Source organism: Protopterus annectens, chromosome 1.part1, assembly GCF_019279795.1.
Source record: "Protopterus annectens isolate FY-2018-M chromosome 1.part1, PAN1.0, whole genome shotgun sequence".
Taxonomy (NCBI): domain Eukaryota; kingdom Metazoa; phylum Chordata; order Ceratodontiformes; family Protopteridae; genus Protopterus; species Protopterus annectens.
Window position 1 is genome coordinate 435,894,529 of NC_056726.1, and position 18,652 is coordinate 435,913,180.

At 43.9% G+C, this 18,652-nt stretch overlaps 1 protein-coding gene across 1 annotated transcript in view; it reads left to right on the forward strand.

Annotated features, from left to right (window-relative positions):
- Window positions 1-18,652, forward strand: part of RANGAP1 (Ran GTPase activating protein 1) — a 1,872,200-nt gene that overhangs the window by 731,261 nt on the left and 1,122,287 nt on the right. Inside the window, exon 6 of the mRNA XM_044087098.1 lies at window positions 16,228-16,312. Coding sequence (XP_043943033.1) covers window positions 16,228-16,312 — 85 coding nt within the window. The remainder of the gene's footprint in view (window positions 1-16,227; window positions 16,313-18,652) is intronic.

Sequence of the window (18,652 nt, forward strand, 5' to 3'; positions counted from 1 at the left end):
TCTTAGTTGCTCCTTACTTGCCTCGTCAAGTATGGTTCCCCTATCTTCGGAAATATGCTCTGGAAGGTCCATGGTTCCTGGATCAGATCTCAGACCTTTTGGTGCATCAGTCGGGACTATTCCACCAGTCCCTACACACCTTAAAATTGACTGCTTGGCTGCTCCTCTTCCGACTATAGTCAGGAGTCATACATTGGATCCAGAAGTTGTACACATTTTATCTTCGGCCCACAAGTCTGCTACAAAGAAATTGTATTCTAGCAAATGGAAAAGATTTGCTATTTGGGTTCAACTCCGGGGCCTGGATCCCATCACCATTCCTGTTTCAGAAGTACTGAAATTTCTAACTTCTCTTTTCAATCAAGGCTCTTCAGTCTCTACCATCAAGGTTCAATTGGCAGCTATTTCCAATTTTCACGAATCTATTAACCCACCTTTAATGAGCAACAGATTGTGTAAGACCTTCTTGAAAGGTGCTGCGCTTTTAAGACCTCAGATTTCTCATCCTGCTCCCCCATGGGATCTCGATGTGGTGTTACGCGCCTTAACATCCTTCCCCTTCGAACCGGCAACGACATGTGATTTAAAATTTCTATCGTGGAAGACTGCCTTTCTGGTGGCGATTACTTCTGCCAGAAGGGTTTCAGAGCTTCAAGCTTTGTCTGTAAAACCTCCGTACTTGGTTTTTCACAAAGACAGAGTATCTCTCAGGCCAAATCCATCTTTTGTCCCTAAAGTTTGTTCCAGTTTCTGCCTACAACAATCATTAGAACTTCCAGTCTTCTTTCCGAAGTATTCTAACAAAGCGGAATTCATATTCCACACATTAGATGTCCACAGGCAGTTGCATTTTTATTTAGATAGGACTAAACAATCAAGGAAAACAGATCAGTTATTTGTATCCTTTGCGGACAATAAATTGGGCAAAGCCGTCACAAAGGTCACTATTGCCAAATGGATCAGGGACTGTATTACTCAAGCTTATTCTTATTCTAATAAAGAGCTTACCACCTCTGTCAAAGCTCATTCTACAAGGGCTATGGCTACTTCGGTAGCATTTCATTCTAAGCTTGCCATTAGTGACATTTGTGCTGCGGCTACATGGTCTTCCCCGCACACTTTCTTTTCCCACTACAAATTGGATGTGGCATCTAGAGGACGAGCTTCATTTGGTTCCACAGTGCTCAGGAGTGTTTTCCAATGAGCCACCCAGGATTTAGGTGCTAGGGACACGCTGTCCCATCAGTACAGAATGTAGGCGAGATAGGATCACATAACATCTTTTAGTTATGTAGTTACCATAACTTTAGATGTTTGGGATCCATCTCGCCTACATTCCCAATAACCCACCCTCCTTCCCCCCTCCTTAGAGATCAGAGGATATCAGAAGGTCCGAATCCTGTTTCATCTTGAAACATCTAACAATGTTATATAAACAAGTTGTGCATGTGTGCATGAATGCGGACAAACAAGATCTGGGGGATTAGTGGTGGTGCATCCTGGGATAAGAAATAGCTCAGCCAATAAGAGGCCTCGCTCTATAGCATAGCATGCCGAGTCGGAGCCGAGGGATCGGCTCCGAGCCCATCAGTACAGAATGTAGGCGAGATGGATCCCAAACATCTAAAGTTATGGTAAGTACATAACTAAAAGTTTTCAGAAAATCTGACCAGCTTTTTGTATCCTATGCTACAGCATCACAAGGGAAGGCTATCTCAAAACAAACCATTTCCAAATGGATAGGACATTGCATACGTTTTTGCTACACCCACCATGGAAAACCAGTTCCTGCTTCCATAAGGCCCCACTCTACCAGGGCAGCAGCTACATCTACAGCCTTCCTCAGGGGGGTGCCAACCAAGGATATTCTGGAAGCTGCAACTAGGAGTTCAGTGCACACCTTCACCAAACATTACCACTTACCACTTTACTCTAAGACTAGAGCTGGCTTCGCCACTGCAGTTTTGCAGGGCCTTCTAGCCTCCTCTAACCCTGTTTGACTCCACCTCCCATCCTTAGCTTTGGGATTCTACCCAAGTGTGATGACTGCAGCAGGGTAACACGATGAACAATAGTACAGTTTTGTACCTACCATAAATGTAGATGTTCGAGTGTGTACCCCGCTGCAGTCCAGGTTACCCTCCCTCCATCGCCTCTGAACTAGCTGAACTTATCTCTACCACTCTATTCTTTACTACCTCTGTGGTGTATTTGCTTGTGCCTAAGGGTTTTTTATTTTTTCCATATAGCTATATGTATATGTATATATATATATATATATATATATATATGTGTAATATATATATATATATATATATATATATATATATATATATATATATATATATAGATATATATATATATATATATATATATATATATAGATATATATATATATATATATAAATATATAGATATATATAGATATATATATATAGATATATCTATATATATATATATTTTTTGCCTACCTATTAGGGGCACCTGACATCTGGGGCAAGAAAAACTGAAGAAAATGGCGTTGGATGCCTCTGATATACCCCTGGCACTCTAACGTCAGGGAAGAAGCGACTGCACCCGACGCCGGACCAAGACTTTGGAATTCGGGCAGACTGCGGGACCGCCTGACGGCAGGATAACCCAAGTGTGATGACTGCAGCAGGGTATACACTCTAACATATACATTTATGGTAGGTACAAAACTGTACTTTAGTCAGCTTTGCAAGGTGCATGACAGGGGCAGAGGACAAAGCCATTTCAAAGGAAACCGTTTCCAAATGGATAGCACACTGCATCTATTTCTGCTACAAACACCATGCAAAACCTACCCCACAGATGATCAGAACTCATTCCTCTAGGGCTACCTCAACCTCTACAGCATTTGTCAGGGGACTCACTACCAGGGACATCCTGGAAGCTGCAACCTGGAGTTCTGCACACACCTTTACCAAGCATACCACTTACCTATTTTTTTCAAAATCCAGAGCTGGATTTGCAGTCTTACAAGGCCTGATAGCCAGCGCTAATACTTCTTGACTGCCTCCACCCTTCCTCAGCTTTGGGAATCAACCCAAGTGTGATTACTGCAACAGTGAAACATGAAAAACATAGTACAGTTGTGTACACTTACCATAAATGTAGATGTTCGAGTGTATTCACTGTTGCAGTCCTGGTTACCCACCCTCCAGCCCCCTGAGTTTTCTATTCTTTCTACCTGTCCTCTTTTTGGCCATATCTTATAGCAATGGGATTTACTTTTTACTGGAGGTGTTCCACACCCTGTAATTGCTTCCTATTTTGGGGGCTCCTGACATATGGGGCAAGAAAAACTGATGTAATGGTGTCTGCTGCATGTTTTGTACCTCTGACAACCTGACGTCTTGGAATAGGTAACAGCATCCGACGCAGAAATCCCGAAGACTCTGATATTCGGGCCGACTGAGAGCTACCTGCAGGCAGATGACCCAAATGTTATGACTGCAACAGTGAATACACTCTAATATCTACATTTATGGTAAGTGTATACAACTGTACTTTTGAGTGACTTTTGCTGTTGGGTCACTGAGTTTCCTGGCACATTTTTCAAGGTTACGAAGTGATGTGATTTAAGGAGTTGTCAAATTCTTTTTCAGGGTCCACTTAGTTATGGTAACCTCAGAGTTGTCAACCCTTCAATCCATCTGAAACTCTTCCTTGAGGTTTATCTCTCATGCAGCTGAGAGTACCTGAATGGCAGTGGGTTCAAGCATCTCAATAGAGGCATGCCTGGAGGCATTGTGTGATTTTTTTGGACCCCTTCATGTCTTCGTTCGTCAATGATCCTTTTGACGGATCTGCCTTGGTTGGCCCAAAATTTAAGGGCACACACTCAAGGTGCAAGAAGGATGGAAAGACATTCTGCTGTAGGAGTGCATTTTTGACAAACACACACAGACACACACACACACAGACACACACAGACACACACAGACACACACAGACACACACAGACACAAGGACCTTTTCTATGAACCAACGCGAGGACAAAAAATGTGGTTCAAAAAAATCTCGGGGTCCTTTCCAATATCCATATGTAGATGGTTCCCCCGAGGCAGAGGGGGGAACACTAATAGAAGATGCTGCTGATGTGGCAGAGGTGGTATGCAAAACGAAGGGTCTACATATTCCTTCTCTGAGAGATCCTACCAATGCTCCTGAACTGAGGCCTGATTGTTCCCCCTCTGGAGGCAATTGTCACTTATCCCTGCACCAGAGAGCCTAGCTTGATATCACAAAAGATACGTGGTGCAGAGAATTATTTCCAGCTGTTGTACAATTCCCTTTTCCCTTCCACCTCCATTTTCTCAAACACTTTCTGATGATCCACCCAATTGGAAGAAAGCAGCAGCACTAGAGATACAAAAGCTGCTACAGAAGAGTCATTCAAGAAGTCCCCCCAGATCAGATAGGATCCAGAACTTAGGATTCATTTTAGTGCCAATGAAAACGGGAATGGAGACCAATTCTGGATCTCGGCAAATTGAACAAATCAGTTTGACATTCAAAGTTTTGGGTGGTCATGGTTCAGTCCAATACTGCCTTTTCTCTCAAGGGAATTTCTAGGCAAGGATGATTAGATCTGCTCGATAGCTTTTCAAAATGCATACTATTTCATAAAAATGAACAGGTGGTCCAGAGCATTTTTACCCTTCTGGCCAGGAGCTAGTCATTTATCAGTTCAGAGTTCTGCCCTTTGGTCTCACCACATGCCCCAGGGTGTTCACCAAATGCATGGCAGTGGTGGTAGCTCACTTGAGACTACAGGGATTCTGGTTGTTTCCATATTTAGATGACTGGCTCATTACCGCTCTGACCAGGCATCTACTTGTAATAGCAAGAAACCAGGTACTCCAAACTTGCTCCCTTCTAGGAATTACAATAAACAATAAGGAATCTCAGTTTCTTCCGTCACAAACACTGAAATTCATAGGAGCAAGTTTTGATACATTATCTGCGACAGCCTCACTTCCCCTAAACAGACTTCAAACTTTGTTTCCAAGTCTCATAAATTATTCACACCACCAAAATTTCAGCTTGACTAATTATTCTAGCCTTAGGGTCAATGTCAGCAGCCATAATTCTTGTTCCCCTGGCAAAATGTCATGTGATTCTTCTTTAGTGGAAACATCCCAGTGGTCAAATAAGCATCACACAGGCATGCATGAAGTATCTTTGGTGGTGGATAAGGTTGGCCCAGCTTTTACAAGGTAATCCATTCATTCTGCCTCAACCCAAAGCCATAGTGACCATGGGCATTTCCCATATTGGGGAGGACACTTCCTGGTGAAAATAGTCCAAGACACTTGGCCCCCAAAGAAGCCAGTTTGCATATAAATGTCCTGGAGATGAGAGCAGTACTTTTAGCCTTGCAAGGTTGTCAAGATGCTCTACCTTTAATAGTTGTGATCCTAACGGGCAATATGTCAGTAGTTTGGTACATCAACAAGCAAGGAGGAGCCATGTGTTATTCCTTGTGCCAAGAAGACCTCAGAGTGTGGCTACCACAAAACGAAATATTGCCAGCCCAGCTATCTGGAATTTTGTAAGTAATTATGTGCCATTTGTGAATATTAATATGATTTAAATAGAAGTGTGACAGAAGGAGATACTGCCAGCCGAGCTGTCTGGAATTTTGTAAGTGGTTGTGTCATTTGTGAATAGCAACATGATTCATATTCCTGTGTTACAAATGTATTAGAACTGTATGTCATTATTGTATAGTCGTGTGCTGAAGATGTATTTTTATACACTATTGTAACTGTTTAGATGTATGTATTTTAACAGGGGAGACTGAAACTTGAGGTTGAGTTACTTTATGGCTGGGCCATAAACAAAAGAGATGATGTTAAGTTGTCAATCTCGCCTTCATTCTTGCTTGATGGGTTCGGAGCCGATCCCTCGGCTCCGACTCGGCACTTGCTAAGCTCGAGAGTCACTTTTACCAGCTCGAGGCAGCCCCATATCCCATGATGCAAGGCGGTAAGTACCCAGATCTCGTTTGCCGCTTCGCTTATGAGGTCCTCCTTTTACCAGCTCCTGGTAAGTGATTCACTACTTTGATATTTTAGCCCCTTTTTGCTAAAAACCCTTTAATTTTTAGTTTTAAGTTAATTATAAAGATTTTCTGACAGAAAATTCCCTGTCTCTACTAATTTTTTTAGTCAAACTTTACCCATCCCATCCCCCCCCTGTTAGGGTGTGTGTGTGTTTTCTAGTGATACCTTTTGGTATTTTATTTAATTTAATTCTTTGACTGGTGTGTGTGTGTGTTGTGAAACACCATGTCAAAGGAGAGGGTCTCAGGCTTTAAGAAGTGTGACTCGTGCTGTCAGAAGATGTCTCTGACAGACGGTCACACTTCTTGCCTGTATTGCCTGGGGCCTCTTCACCTGCAGGACTCCTGTGCTATATGTCATTCCTTCAGCCAGAGAGTCCTGCAGGAAGAAAAACTGATACTTAGGGGCCTTCTTAAGCCGGAGGGCTCTCCGGCTAAGTCGGCTCCATCTAAATCTGCCAAATCTTCCAAGGCCCAGGCTTCTGTGTCTAAGCCTGCGGCCTCGGCTCCAACTCGTTCTGAGTCGAGATCGGCACCGGCTGGAGCCGATTCTGGCTTAACTAAGCCTCCGGCACCGATGGCTATCGGTGCCGATTCTGCATCGACCACTTCGGTGTCGGCTGCGATCGGTTCCGACCACCATGTGGCACAGGCATCGTTGTCGGCTCCGATCGGCTCCGACACCGTTACTTTTGTGGCTGTATCGGCTCCGGCTGGAGCCGATGCATCGAGGCTTCCTGTCGGCTCCGATAAGTTGTCGGCTCCGACAGGTTCTATAGTTTCATCGGTTCCGATGGCTCATTCCAGGAAGAGGTCGAGGTCTCCTTCCTTGGAGCCGATACTTTCGGCTCCGGCTTCACCTCTCCTTTCGGAACGGAGCCATCGGAGCCGATCTTCAAGGTCATCCAGACTTTCAGACCATGACTTAGAGAGTGGTCAGCAGATTACTTAAGTCACAGGCACTGGCCCAAATGTTACATAGTCCGTCTCAACAGACGACTGTTGGTCCACACCCCGTTACAGTTCCTCCTTCAACTCTACCACAGAGCTTGGAGTTGGAGTCTTCTGGAATGGTTACTGCTACGGCTGGAGGACAGATACCCCCTTCTGTTCCTTCAGCCTCTACTCTTATCTCCTCTTGAGACCTTCCTTAGAGGGATTCGTGGTCGGGCTTCCATGGTCTCCTCCGAGGGGTGAGTGGCATCGGACCCTTGTCCGCACCCGCTCTTCCCCTTGGAGCCTCGGCCTTGGTGAGCTCGGCTCCGACATCTGCCTCGGAGACTTCCCTTTCGGTGGTCCCTGGAGTTCCTAGTTCTTCGGAACGGGTTCTCTCGGACCTGCCTGGGAGGGGAGCATTCGAGGTGATGAAGAGTTATCAGTCAGCAGTCTGTTCCCGTAGCTCCTCCCTCTATAGTGCCTGTTGGCATCTCTGCCACTTCTCTTGCTACAGGACCCAGAGATCCTCCGCCTCAGGTTTCCCCATTGGGAATTTCCCCCCTCTTCCGAGGATTCTCCTGATGTTTCGGGAGATCCTCCTAGGAAGAGGACTTGTAAGAGGAAACATGTAGACTCCCCCGAGTCTGTCACTTCAGATACTGACTTTGATGAGTCAGAGGGATCCCCTAGATCCCCCTCTGAGGATGTCTCCTTCTCAGACATCCTAGAACTCCTTAAACAGAGGGGAAACTGGCCCACCAACAATCCCTCTGAGGATGAGTCAGTATACCTAGAGGCGTTTGGATCTCGGCCCTCCACCTCCTGGGTGTCTCCGCCTTCGACCCCTTATGCAGGTTATTGCCGAAAGGCGTGGACAGCTCCTGACTCTGTAGAGCCAGTCCCTAGGAGGCCTTCAAAATTTATCACTGCCCCGTGTGACAAGCAATTCCTCACTAAGGGTGTCCCGGCTCATGCCATGGTGGAGACTGCGGCCAGCAAGAAGGAACTTGCAGATCCTTGTGTACCGGTCCATGCTCCTAATAAGGACTCTAGGACCATGGATAGGCAGTAAGCGGATGTTTTCCTCAGCGACCTTTGCTATGCGTTCGCTGAATTACCTATGTCACTTCACCAGACTCCAGAGGGATATCCTTAAGGAGCTGGGTGAAGTAGTACAGGATCCTACAGCTGCAGGAGCTCAAGAAAAAATTGCTTCGCAGCTAGGAACCCTTAATTCCATTGCGAAGTCCTCCATGCGGTTAATATCATATGCTGCTGATGGAGCGAGTAGAGCCGCAGGTACAGGTGTGGCTCTTAGACGCCAAGCCTGGATGCGGCTATGTGACTTTGCAGATCCCTTCAAGGCGTCCTTCACAAATTCTGCCTTTGATGGGTCAGCTTTGTTTGGCCCTCAGGTGAAGGAAACTTTGACCAGGTGCGAGCAGGACGGCAAGACTCTTTCTGCTGTAGGAGTCCGTTTTCCACCCCTTCTAGACCTTACCCCAAAGGACAGAAAGGTGGAAAAATGTGGTTCCATAAATCCCAAGGAGTCACGCCGATTCACGTGGTCAGTTTACCCCTAGAGGCAGAGGGGTAACAACAACAGACGCGCTCTAGAGGCAGAGGGGGTCCAAAAAACCAGGGAAACAGAGAGCCTCTCTCTGACAAGCCCTTTCAGCATCCCTGAGATGTTGCCCGGCTGTCCCTCCTTGGAGGCAGTCGGGAAGATTATCACTGTACCCAGAAGCCTGGCATTCCCTCACTCAAGACAGATGGGTACAGTCGATCATATCCAAGGGTTACATAATTCCTTTCGAGGAAAGTCTTTTGCCCTCAAATTCCCTTCCAGATGTACCACCCGGTCTAAGGGAAATTGCAGAGTTAGAAGTCTCAAAACTACTGCAAAAAGAGCCATTCAGCCAGTTACAACAGACCATTCAGAGCCGGAATCTACTCAAGGTTCTTTTGGTCCCCAAAAGACGGGAGACTGGAGACCAATATTGGATCTCAGCAGACTCAACAAGTCTGTGAGGAAGACAAGATTCGAATGGTCACTCTTCAGTCAATTCTGCCCTTCTTACAGAAGGACAACTGGATGTGCTCAATAGATCTTCAGGATGCGTACTATCACATCAAAATTCACAGACGCTCCAGGAGATTTCTCCGCTTCGGCTGGGGTCCAGTCATTTCCAGTTCAGAGCCCTGCCCTTTGGTCTCACTACAGCCCCAGAGTGTTCACCAAATGCATGGCAGTGGTCACGGCTCACCTGAGACGTCAAGGATTCCAGGTGTTTCCGTATCTCGACGACTGGCTCCTGTCAGCCACCACCAGGCATCAGCTTATACAAGCCAGGGATTACACAATAAATCTTTGTTCTCATTTGGGCATCTCGATCAACTTGAAAAGTCATCCTTATCGCCCTGCCAGTCTATTACCTTCATAGGCAAACTTAAACACTGTTCGATGTCAGCTACCCTTAGAGGACAAAGAGTTTCAGACATTCAGAGTCATGTCAGGATCATTCTGGCCAACAAGAAAGTACAGGCCAGAATGGTTCTAAAGATATTAGGCCTCATGGCTGCGGCCATTACTCTTCTTCCCTGGTTCGATTCTACATGCCTTCTTCAGTGGATGCTGTTCACACAGTGGTCATACCAACAACTTCCTATGCCACCAGATTCTGGTGACACAGACTTGCAAAGATCATCTTGCTTGGTGGATCACATCTCCTCAGGTTCACCAAGGCAGGTACTTTGTACCCCCATCCCCGATAGCCACTGTCACCACGGATGCCTCCCTGATCGGGTGGGGGTCATTATCAGGGCAGGATGGTTCATGGGACGTGGCAGCCGTTCGAGTACCATCTGCACATAAATGTCCTGGAGATGAGAGCAGTGCTTTTAACGTTGCAAGCCCTCAACGACTTTCTTCCCGTAGGGACAATTGCAGTCCACACAGACAACATGTCTGTAGTTTGGAATATCAACAAACAGGGCGGAACCAAGTCCTACCCCTTGTGTCGAAGCGCTCAGACTATGGCAATGGGCGATCTCCTCTCATCGGTTTCTGGTAGCAACGCATATCCCTGGGAAAACCAACATTGTAGCGGACAGATTGAGCAGAGCTATTCTCATGCCTCACGAGTGGTCTCTCAAGCAATCTATAGCGGAAGAGATTTTTCTGGAATGGGGTCGTCCATGTTGCGATCTTTGTGCTACTCCCCAAAACAGCAAATGTCCAGACTTTTTCTGCCTCTTCCGTCTACCAGGCCATCCCCCCAGAGACGCTCTGACCCAGGATTGGCCCCAGGGACTTCTTTATGCCTTCCCTCCATTTCCTCTGATCCCTCAGGTTATCCAGAAAGCTACCGTTTTGAGAGCCAAATTGATTCTCATTGCCCCTTACTGGCCTCGACAAGTTTGGTTCCGTTCCTCCATCATCACCTTTTGGTGCAGCCTTGGCATCTGGACCCAGTGCCAGATCTTCTGATTCACCAATCGGGTCAGCTGCACCGGTCTATCCCTTCTCTCAACCTCACAGCATGGTTGCTCCACTTCCTTCCTTAGCCAGGCTTCCTTTGATCTCTAACCCAGTTAGAGACATCATAGTAACTTCTAAAATCCTCTACCAGGAGGATTTATACAAGCAAATGGAAACGTTTCTCTTATTGGGCTAAGGCCAAGAATATTGATCCTTTCACTGCCCATGTTCAGGCAGTCCTGGACTTCTTAGCAGAGATTTTTCATGCAGGCTCCTCTTCTTCCACAGTCAGAGTTCAATTGGCTGCTATTTCCAATTTTCATGTCGGGATAGCAGATCATAATATTATGTCCCATAGGCTCTGCAGGGCCTTCTTGAAAGGAATTTTCCTACTAAAGCCTCCAATCAGGAATCCTCCTCCTCAGTGGGATCTAAATTTAGTGCTGACATCCTTGATTCTTCCCCCCTTCGAGCCAGCTGTTTCTTGTTCCCTGAAATTTCTTTCTTGGAAAACTTTATTCCTAGTGGCTATTACATCGGCCAGGAGGGTGTCTGAACTTCATGCTCTATCGGTTCGACCCCCCTATTTGGTTTTTCACAAAGACAGAGTATCTTTGAGAACTAATCCAACCTTTTTGCCTAAGGTCGCTTCAAAGAACAATTTGAATTAATCCATTGATCTCCCTGTATTTTTCCCAAACTATTCAGACAGAGCTGAACAAAAGCTACATTATCTTGATGTCCACCGTCAACTTAGATATTATTTGGACAGAACAAAAAAATTTAGAAAATCTGATCAACTTTTTGTTTCCTATGCGGATAATAAAAAAGGCCTTCCTGTTTCAAAAGTGACCTTGTCCAGATGGCTTTCTTCGGTCATCACTGAAATTTATCTGCTCAGGGGAAAACAGCTGTGCTCAAAACCTAAAGCACATTCAACTAGGAGCTTAGCTACTTCTACAGCCTTTCAAGCTAGACTTCCTTTAGACACTATTTGTGCAGCGGCCACTTGGGCCACTCCTCACACTTTTGTTTCCCATTACAAATTGGACTTGGCCTCCAGGGACAGAGCCAGCTTTGGCTCTACAGTCCTCAAGAGTTTGTTCCATTGAGCCACCCAGGATAGAGGTGCTAGGACGGTCCCATCATGCAAGAATGAAGGCGAGATTGACAACTTAACATTAAGAAGTTATGTACCTACCATAACGTTCCATGTTAGTTGTCTTCTCGCCTTCTTTCTTGCGACCCTCCCTCCTTCCCCCTGGCCTGGACAGACCTTGTTATAAGAAATTATTATGCTGAAGACCATTCAGACCTGGTCCTTCTTCCATCTGTAAGTTTTCTTTCTTCCTTTGGGAAGTATATTTATGCTTGGTGCTATTGCCCTTTGTCATCAAACGAGATCTGGGTACTTACCGCCTTGCATCATGGGATATGGGGCTGCCTCGAGCTGGTAAAAGTGACTCTCCAGCTTAGCAAGTGCCGAGTCGGAGCCGAGGGATCGGCTCCAAACCCATCAAGCAAGAAAGAAGGTGAGAGAAGACCACTAACATGGAACGTTATGGTAGGTACATAACTTCTTATTATCTTTCAGTTTCAGTGAAGTAGCAGACATAATGTCTAGAACTATAAGTTTTTTGTATGGTCTAAGTGTGGAGGAATGCAAATTGTTTTACAACTTGCATCATTTGCCAAAAGATCGAAGGTCTGTGTTTTCGCAGATAAATGCTAAATGCTGCAGCTGCATCAATAGTTATGAGCCTGGGATTGTTATATGACAAGAAGTGATGTCATGCTGCAAGTATCCCAGCAGCAGTATTTGAAATATTTAAGAACTGGCTGAGAGAGAAACAAGGGGCATTTTGTATTTTGTCTTTGACCTGACAGCATCAGCTGAAAAACCCACTCACCACATTTGTCTTGCCTGGCTCTGTAAGTAAGTTAACTAGGGTACAGTAATTTCTCTTAGATACATTTAAGAATATAGTGAACTGTAGTTTAGATATTTTCTTTTTCTATTTTCTATGAGACTGTCCTGCACAATTCCTTTAAATATTTCTTGTGATTTTGAACTCTGAAGTAACTGTGATTGTTAACTGAGTATTTTCCTGTTCTTTTATTATTTATTATTAAATATATTTATACATTTCAATTACGTCCTGTTTGTCTTGAGATATTTAAGCTCTTAGAGTACTTGCATATGTGTTTGGTGACAGTGCAGGCCACTTCTAATAGCCTTGCTCTTGGTCAAACTACCATTTGGATTAATAGTAACATTACACAGCAAGATTGGACACCCTTTGTTAAGGCCCTTAAAGTGGCCGATAAGGAGTAGCTGGTGGTAGTCAGAACTACTTTATAGTCTGGGCAGAAGAGGGCATAGCTAGTAAACCTATGGCAGCCTTTCCCAGATGTGTGTGTATGTATATAAATCAAATCTCAAGGTGTGTGTGTGTGTCAGCTACTTGAACAGGGACAGAAAACACTGGTTGGACAAAGAGTGCTGGAGGTCTTGGCCTGGCCACTCAGTTGACATTTCAACTCTATAGCTGTGCTAGTGGGGAGTCTTATTGGGGTTTGGAGAAGGAGGGAGAAGCCGGCCCAAGTCTTACTGTGGTCTCTGTGTGCTCTTAAGGAAATTGCACTTTACTGTGTGTACTTGTCATCCTCCTGGTGTGTACGCTCTTCACTGTTGCTAGTGGTGAGGATTGAGGCTGCTTGATTACTGGGCCAGTGTTGGAGCATCACAGTGGCAATGGGTGATCTCATCCAATTGCTTTCTGATAGCAATGCACATTCTGGGGAAGTCCAAAGTGATAGACAAATTGAGCAAGTCCATTCTTCTACTTCACAAGTGGTCTCGCAACAAAAAATGACGGAGACAATTTTTTGTCAATGGGGCCAGACTTTCTGCAGTCTTTTTGCATCTCCCCTAAACAAAAAAATGCTGCAGCTTATTTGCCCTAATCCCCCTCATCAGGAGAATCACCGAGGGATTCTGTGCTCCATGATTGACCGTTCAGTCTTCTTTATATTTATCCACCAACCCCACTGATTCCCAAATTCCTACAGAAAGCTGCAAGTTTGAAGAGCAGATTCATCCTCATTGCACCTTACTGGCCTTGACAGGTTTGGTTCCCCTTCCTTTGGCCTCATCTAACGTACCCACCTTAGTTTCTGGATATAGTTCCAGACCTGTTTCACCCAACAGCATAGCTCAACAGGATATCTCAAGCCTAAAGCTGACAGCATGGTTTCTCTGCTTCCATTAATATAAACTATGCTCTTTTCCCAGTCAGTCATATACTTTTGTCCTCCCATAAAGCTTCCACTAGAAAAATCTACAAGAGTAAGTGGAAGAGGTTTGTTGGGCGCATCAAAAAACTATTGATCCCTTTTCAGCACCTACACACAAAATGTATTAAAATTTTTTTTTACAAAATTTTAATGAGTGAGCTAGCTCTATAGCATTAGTTCAATTGGCAGCAATCTGACAATTCTTCTCTTGCTTCTACTAAGATAGGCAAGACCTTTTTAAGATGTACTATTTTACTTAGACCACCTTATAAGGATCCTACCTTTCCATGGGACTTGACCTTGTTTTATATGCCTTAACCCATTCCCCCTTTGAACCAGCTGGAAAATGGGATCTTAAGAATTTGACCAGGAAGACATTGGTTCCAGTGGCTATTACGTATGCCAGGAGATTTTCAAAACTCTCCCAAGCATTATGATTTTCCATAAGGATAAGGTAAGATTGTGAACCAACCCTTCCTCCTTTCCTAAGGTGGTGTCAGAATTCAGTATCAATCTATTAACTTGCCCGTTTTCTTCTCCAGATTCAAAAACAGATGAATACATGTTGCATTTACTAGACGTTCATAGGCAAACTGCATTTTTACTTACACAGAACAAAAGAGAATAGAAAATCTGATCAATTATTTATATCTTTTGCAGATAAATTGGGCAAGTCTGTCACAAAATTGACATTGGCAAGATGGATTACTGACTGCATAGCCTATAATAAATCAGGGATTCCACTACCAAAACTTTTAAAAGCTCACTCTAAAAGCTCTATGGTAACCTTGTCAGTATTTGTATTGAACCATTACATAGATGACGTGTGCACAGCTGCTACTTGGGCTAATCCTCATATTTTTATTACTCATTACAAATTGGATCTGGTCTCGGGGGAAGAGCAGCCTTTGGGTTCAGTATTGGTCCGGAATAGAGTCCGCCCAGGATATAAAGTAGCTGGGGGCTCTGTCCCAATGGTTGAGGAATAAATGAGAATTGACAACATCAGATAAAGAAGTTGTGTACTTGGCAATCTGTGTTGTCCATTTTTATTCTTCTGAACTTCCCATCCACCAAACCCCAAGCTGTGTCATCTAAGACTTCTGGAAGAATGAGATGGTGTTAAGGACACAACTGTGTCTTCTATGGAGCTCCAGATACTGGTTTCCTTTGTTAGGAACATTATTAAGATAGTTATTATTTATGTCACTTAGCATACACATTTTGAGGTATGTTATGGATTGGTGCTTTATGGGTAGGGAGGCGCTGTAGAGTTTCAGTTGGTCACGAGCTATAGTATCAACCATGTCAGATCGGAGGACGGAATCTGAATCCATTGGTTGAGGAAGAATGAAAACGGACATCACAGACCTTATGGTAAGCACGTAACTTCTTTTTTTTTTTTTAAGAATTTAATAATAGGTGATTAGTACAATAAATCAAGGTATTGTTTAAACAGAAGTGGGTGAATGGGATAGTAGAGGGGGAGTAAAAAGAAGAGAGAAGGACTGAAAGAAAGATGTGTGATGTAATATAGCTATGTATAAGTGGGAAGAGTAAATAGGTAATGTGTGTGGCTGGTTGTAGGGGTGGAGTGGGTGGACTTAAGAAAGTATAAATGTAGTTGTGATGTGGGTGGGAATTGGGGTAGTATAGGGGAGCATAGTGAGCCCAAGGTTGGCAAGGCTGAATAAAGCGGGTACCAGCCCCATTGGGCCAGTGCATCGTCCAAAAAACAGTCAGAGTTGGCACTGCATGCAAGTAACTAAGGGTGCTTAAAAGTATAAATGCAAAAGTAAATCTTAAGTATATGTAGTATTAAAAATAGTGGGTCATAATAAAGGTAGAAAGACATTATAGTAATACAGCAAGTAGTTATCAGTGAATCATCAGGGCATGGAGAGGGGAAATGACAAAGCAACATATAACTGCCTATAGAAGCAAGGAGGGAGTTTCACAAATGCCGTAGCTGGAAAGCGCAGTTCAGAAAGTGCAGTCTGCCAGCAAGAGTAGGGTGTAGCTCATTAAATAGAAAAGAGGGGAAATTAAGGGGGTAGTGAAGGCTATTTTTGATTCTAGTTCTAAAAAAGGCCGACCACAAGTATTGAGCAAGCAGAGAAGAGACATTAAACGTTGTACCGTTTTGAACAGATCACGGTTAGGATAACGGAATGAACACCAATTACTGGCTTTCTGCTGCATAGTAGTTTCAGTTTTTTTGAGCAACAATATTTTTCTACTTATTTCTTGACTTGCCTATTCCTTCTAGACATGTGCAATGCATTCACATTTGCTTAAATGCCTTATTTGATGAATGGAGAAGGTAAATTGACATTGTAGACATGCTTTTAGTTTTTTGAACAGTATTGCCAAGCAGTTAATATTAAGTGAAGATTTTTTTGTAATGTTTGTTGTCTAGGTAATTGTCTTGGAGATGATGGTTGTGAACAGGTACGAGAAGCTTTAGAGAATTTCAATATGGGAACGATTCTAGGATCTTTGAGGTATGAAAAGTCTAGTGTTTTAAGTGTGTGGTGCTGAAGTGGAGGAACCTGCTCTGCTTTAATGTCCCCTTAAAGTAGGGCATAGTTATCCTTCTTTTTAATGCTTTGAACAGCTGGACATTTTTGGTCATATGCTTATAAGGATCATAGTAGATTTACTAGGCTAATGGTCCTAGGGCCTATTGAAGCTTAGCCATTCATGCCCCAATTTTCCCATTTATCAGTACCCATGGGCTAGAATGACTTTCATATATACTTGTGTCTTGGGGCATCTACAAACTCTTAGGGTCCCTTTCTTGGAAGTAAATCTAACCTAAATAGAACTCACTTGTCTCCACAACAGATATTCCTCAAACAGAATTTACCCAGGGTAACGCCAAGCAGAAGTTTTTTTTCCTGTTTTTCTCAATTCGGTTCATTATTATAGGCTTTTCCACCAGTTTAATCATATACAATGTAAACCTGGTAATAGTTGTCACACTAGGACTTCCTAATAATGTTTCCTTTTGTCTTCATTTAGCAGACTGTCTGTAAATTCAGGCTTATTGCATTGCATTAAATATGACATAATACACATACTGCCTATGTAAAATTATATTTGATCATTGCTGATAACTTTATATCTTACTTCACAGATGGAATTTAACAATGAATCATGGCATTTGGGTTTTAATCACCAGCAAAGCTTGTACTAGTCCTGCCAGATTTTTCTGTGGTTGTTTTGTTCTCTGTGAATGGTATGCGGGGTGGTTCCTTGCTGATCTAGTATTAACAGAAGGCTTTAAGAAAAGTAACTTTGGCGTACACTTACTTCAGTTCTTGCCTCTTTGGAAAAATGAGTTGTATGTGTTCCTTTCGATTGCTGATAATACTCTGTGTAGTGAAGTTTACTTTGGGCTGAGTCTGACTTCTGGTCTTGTGTTCAAAGCTGAGTACCCATCTTCCCCCCAATAATTGCCCAGGATCTGATGCTGTCATTTTCAGTCATCACTGTGTGGTCCCTGTTCTGGCTCGGATTTATTAACGTAGGGTCTCTGTTGCAAGACTCAAGCTTTTCCCTTTACCCCTAATGTCTCATAGCCCTGTAATGCTGTACATCTCATTTGCTGTGCCTGCACTTCAGATGTGAATCACGCTGTATTGAGCTTTTGGGGGGGGGGGGGTTCTACTGTGGGTTAAACTAGAGAATTTCTATATTTTTACTTTATATTTCTCCCTCCTTCCTTTTTCAGTTATTGTGTGTATCCTCTGTATTAGGAGTTAGTTTTTCCTACCCATTTTTTTACTAGGGTACTGTTTTTGCCATCGTTGGTAATTTCCTTTTCTTTCTTTTCCTTCTGAAAGTTTCCTACCCTTTCTTAGATATTTCTAATGCACCATTGCTGACATCTTTGTAACTTCTCTAGCCTGTTAACATGGCTAAAAAGCCAACAGGATTTAAAAAGTGCTCTTCCTGTGGGCATAAGATACCAAATTCAGATGCCCACAGGGAGTGTGTGTGTATGTATTGTTTGGGAGCAGCCCATCTTGAAACCTCCTGTTATATTTGTGCAGGTTTCAGTTCTCTGGCCTTAAGCCATTGTCACAACAAGTTAGTCTTAAAAAGTTTGTTGCCTGCATCTGCTTCTTCCAGTACTACTCCTGTTTCAGAGCTCAAACCCTCACCAAAAATCTCCTTTGGAGTCAAGGGAGCACAGAAAATGCTGTCCTGCTTGTTCTCTGAAACCTGCTGCAGCCTTGGAGCTGCCAGCTAAGTTAGGGAAAGGTTGGATCTGACTTATTCAGTTTCAGTTTCGGGGACACTCAAATCTCCTAGGTGTTGGATCCCTCACTTTTCACCAGAGCCTGTTTCCCCATGGCTCCAATCACCCCTGTTACAAGAGACTCCAAAGAGAATGTCTCATCATCCTCTGTCAAGTCCTCCTGGAGTCTGAAGCAGATGTGGATAGGATGATGAGAAAGTTCCTCAGGGCTCATTTTCTGATGGGGGTATTACAGGTATCAGCTCACTCTCCCATTGGATGTGTGAGCCTCCCACTGGTTTCTCATTTAGTTGTCTTCTCTGATCCATCCAGTGATTTTCAGATCCAATAATTCTAAGAGTTGATGTGTCTGATCTTGAAGATAGCTAGGTCTTCAACTCTGACTGCGTCAGTGATTTGTTTGAGGCTGATCCCACTAGAGCAAGCTGAGTCTTGGAGCTGAAGCTTTGGTGCCAGATCCGGGAAGATAGTGTTGACTCCAAGGTTCCACGTAGTGTTTTTGCACTGAATAAGTCAGGTCCGACGACTCCTATGTAGCAGGAGCCTTGGGGAGGTTCTGGGTTCAGCAGTGCCTAGA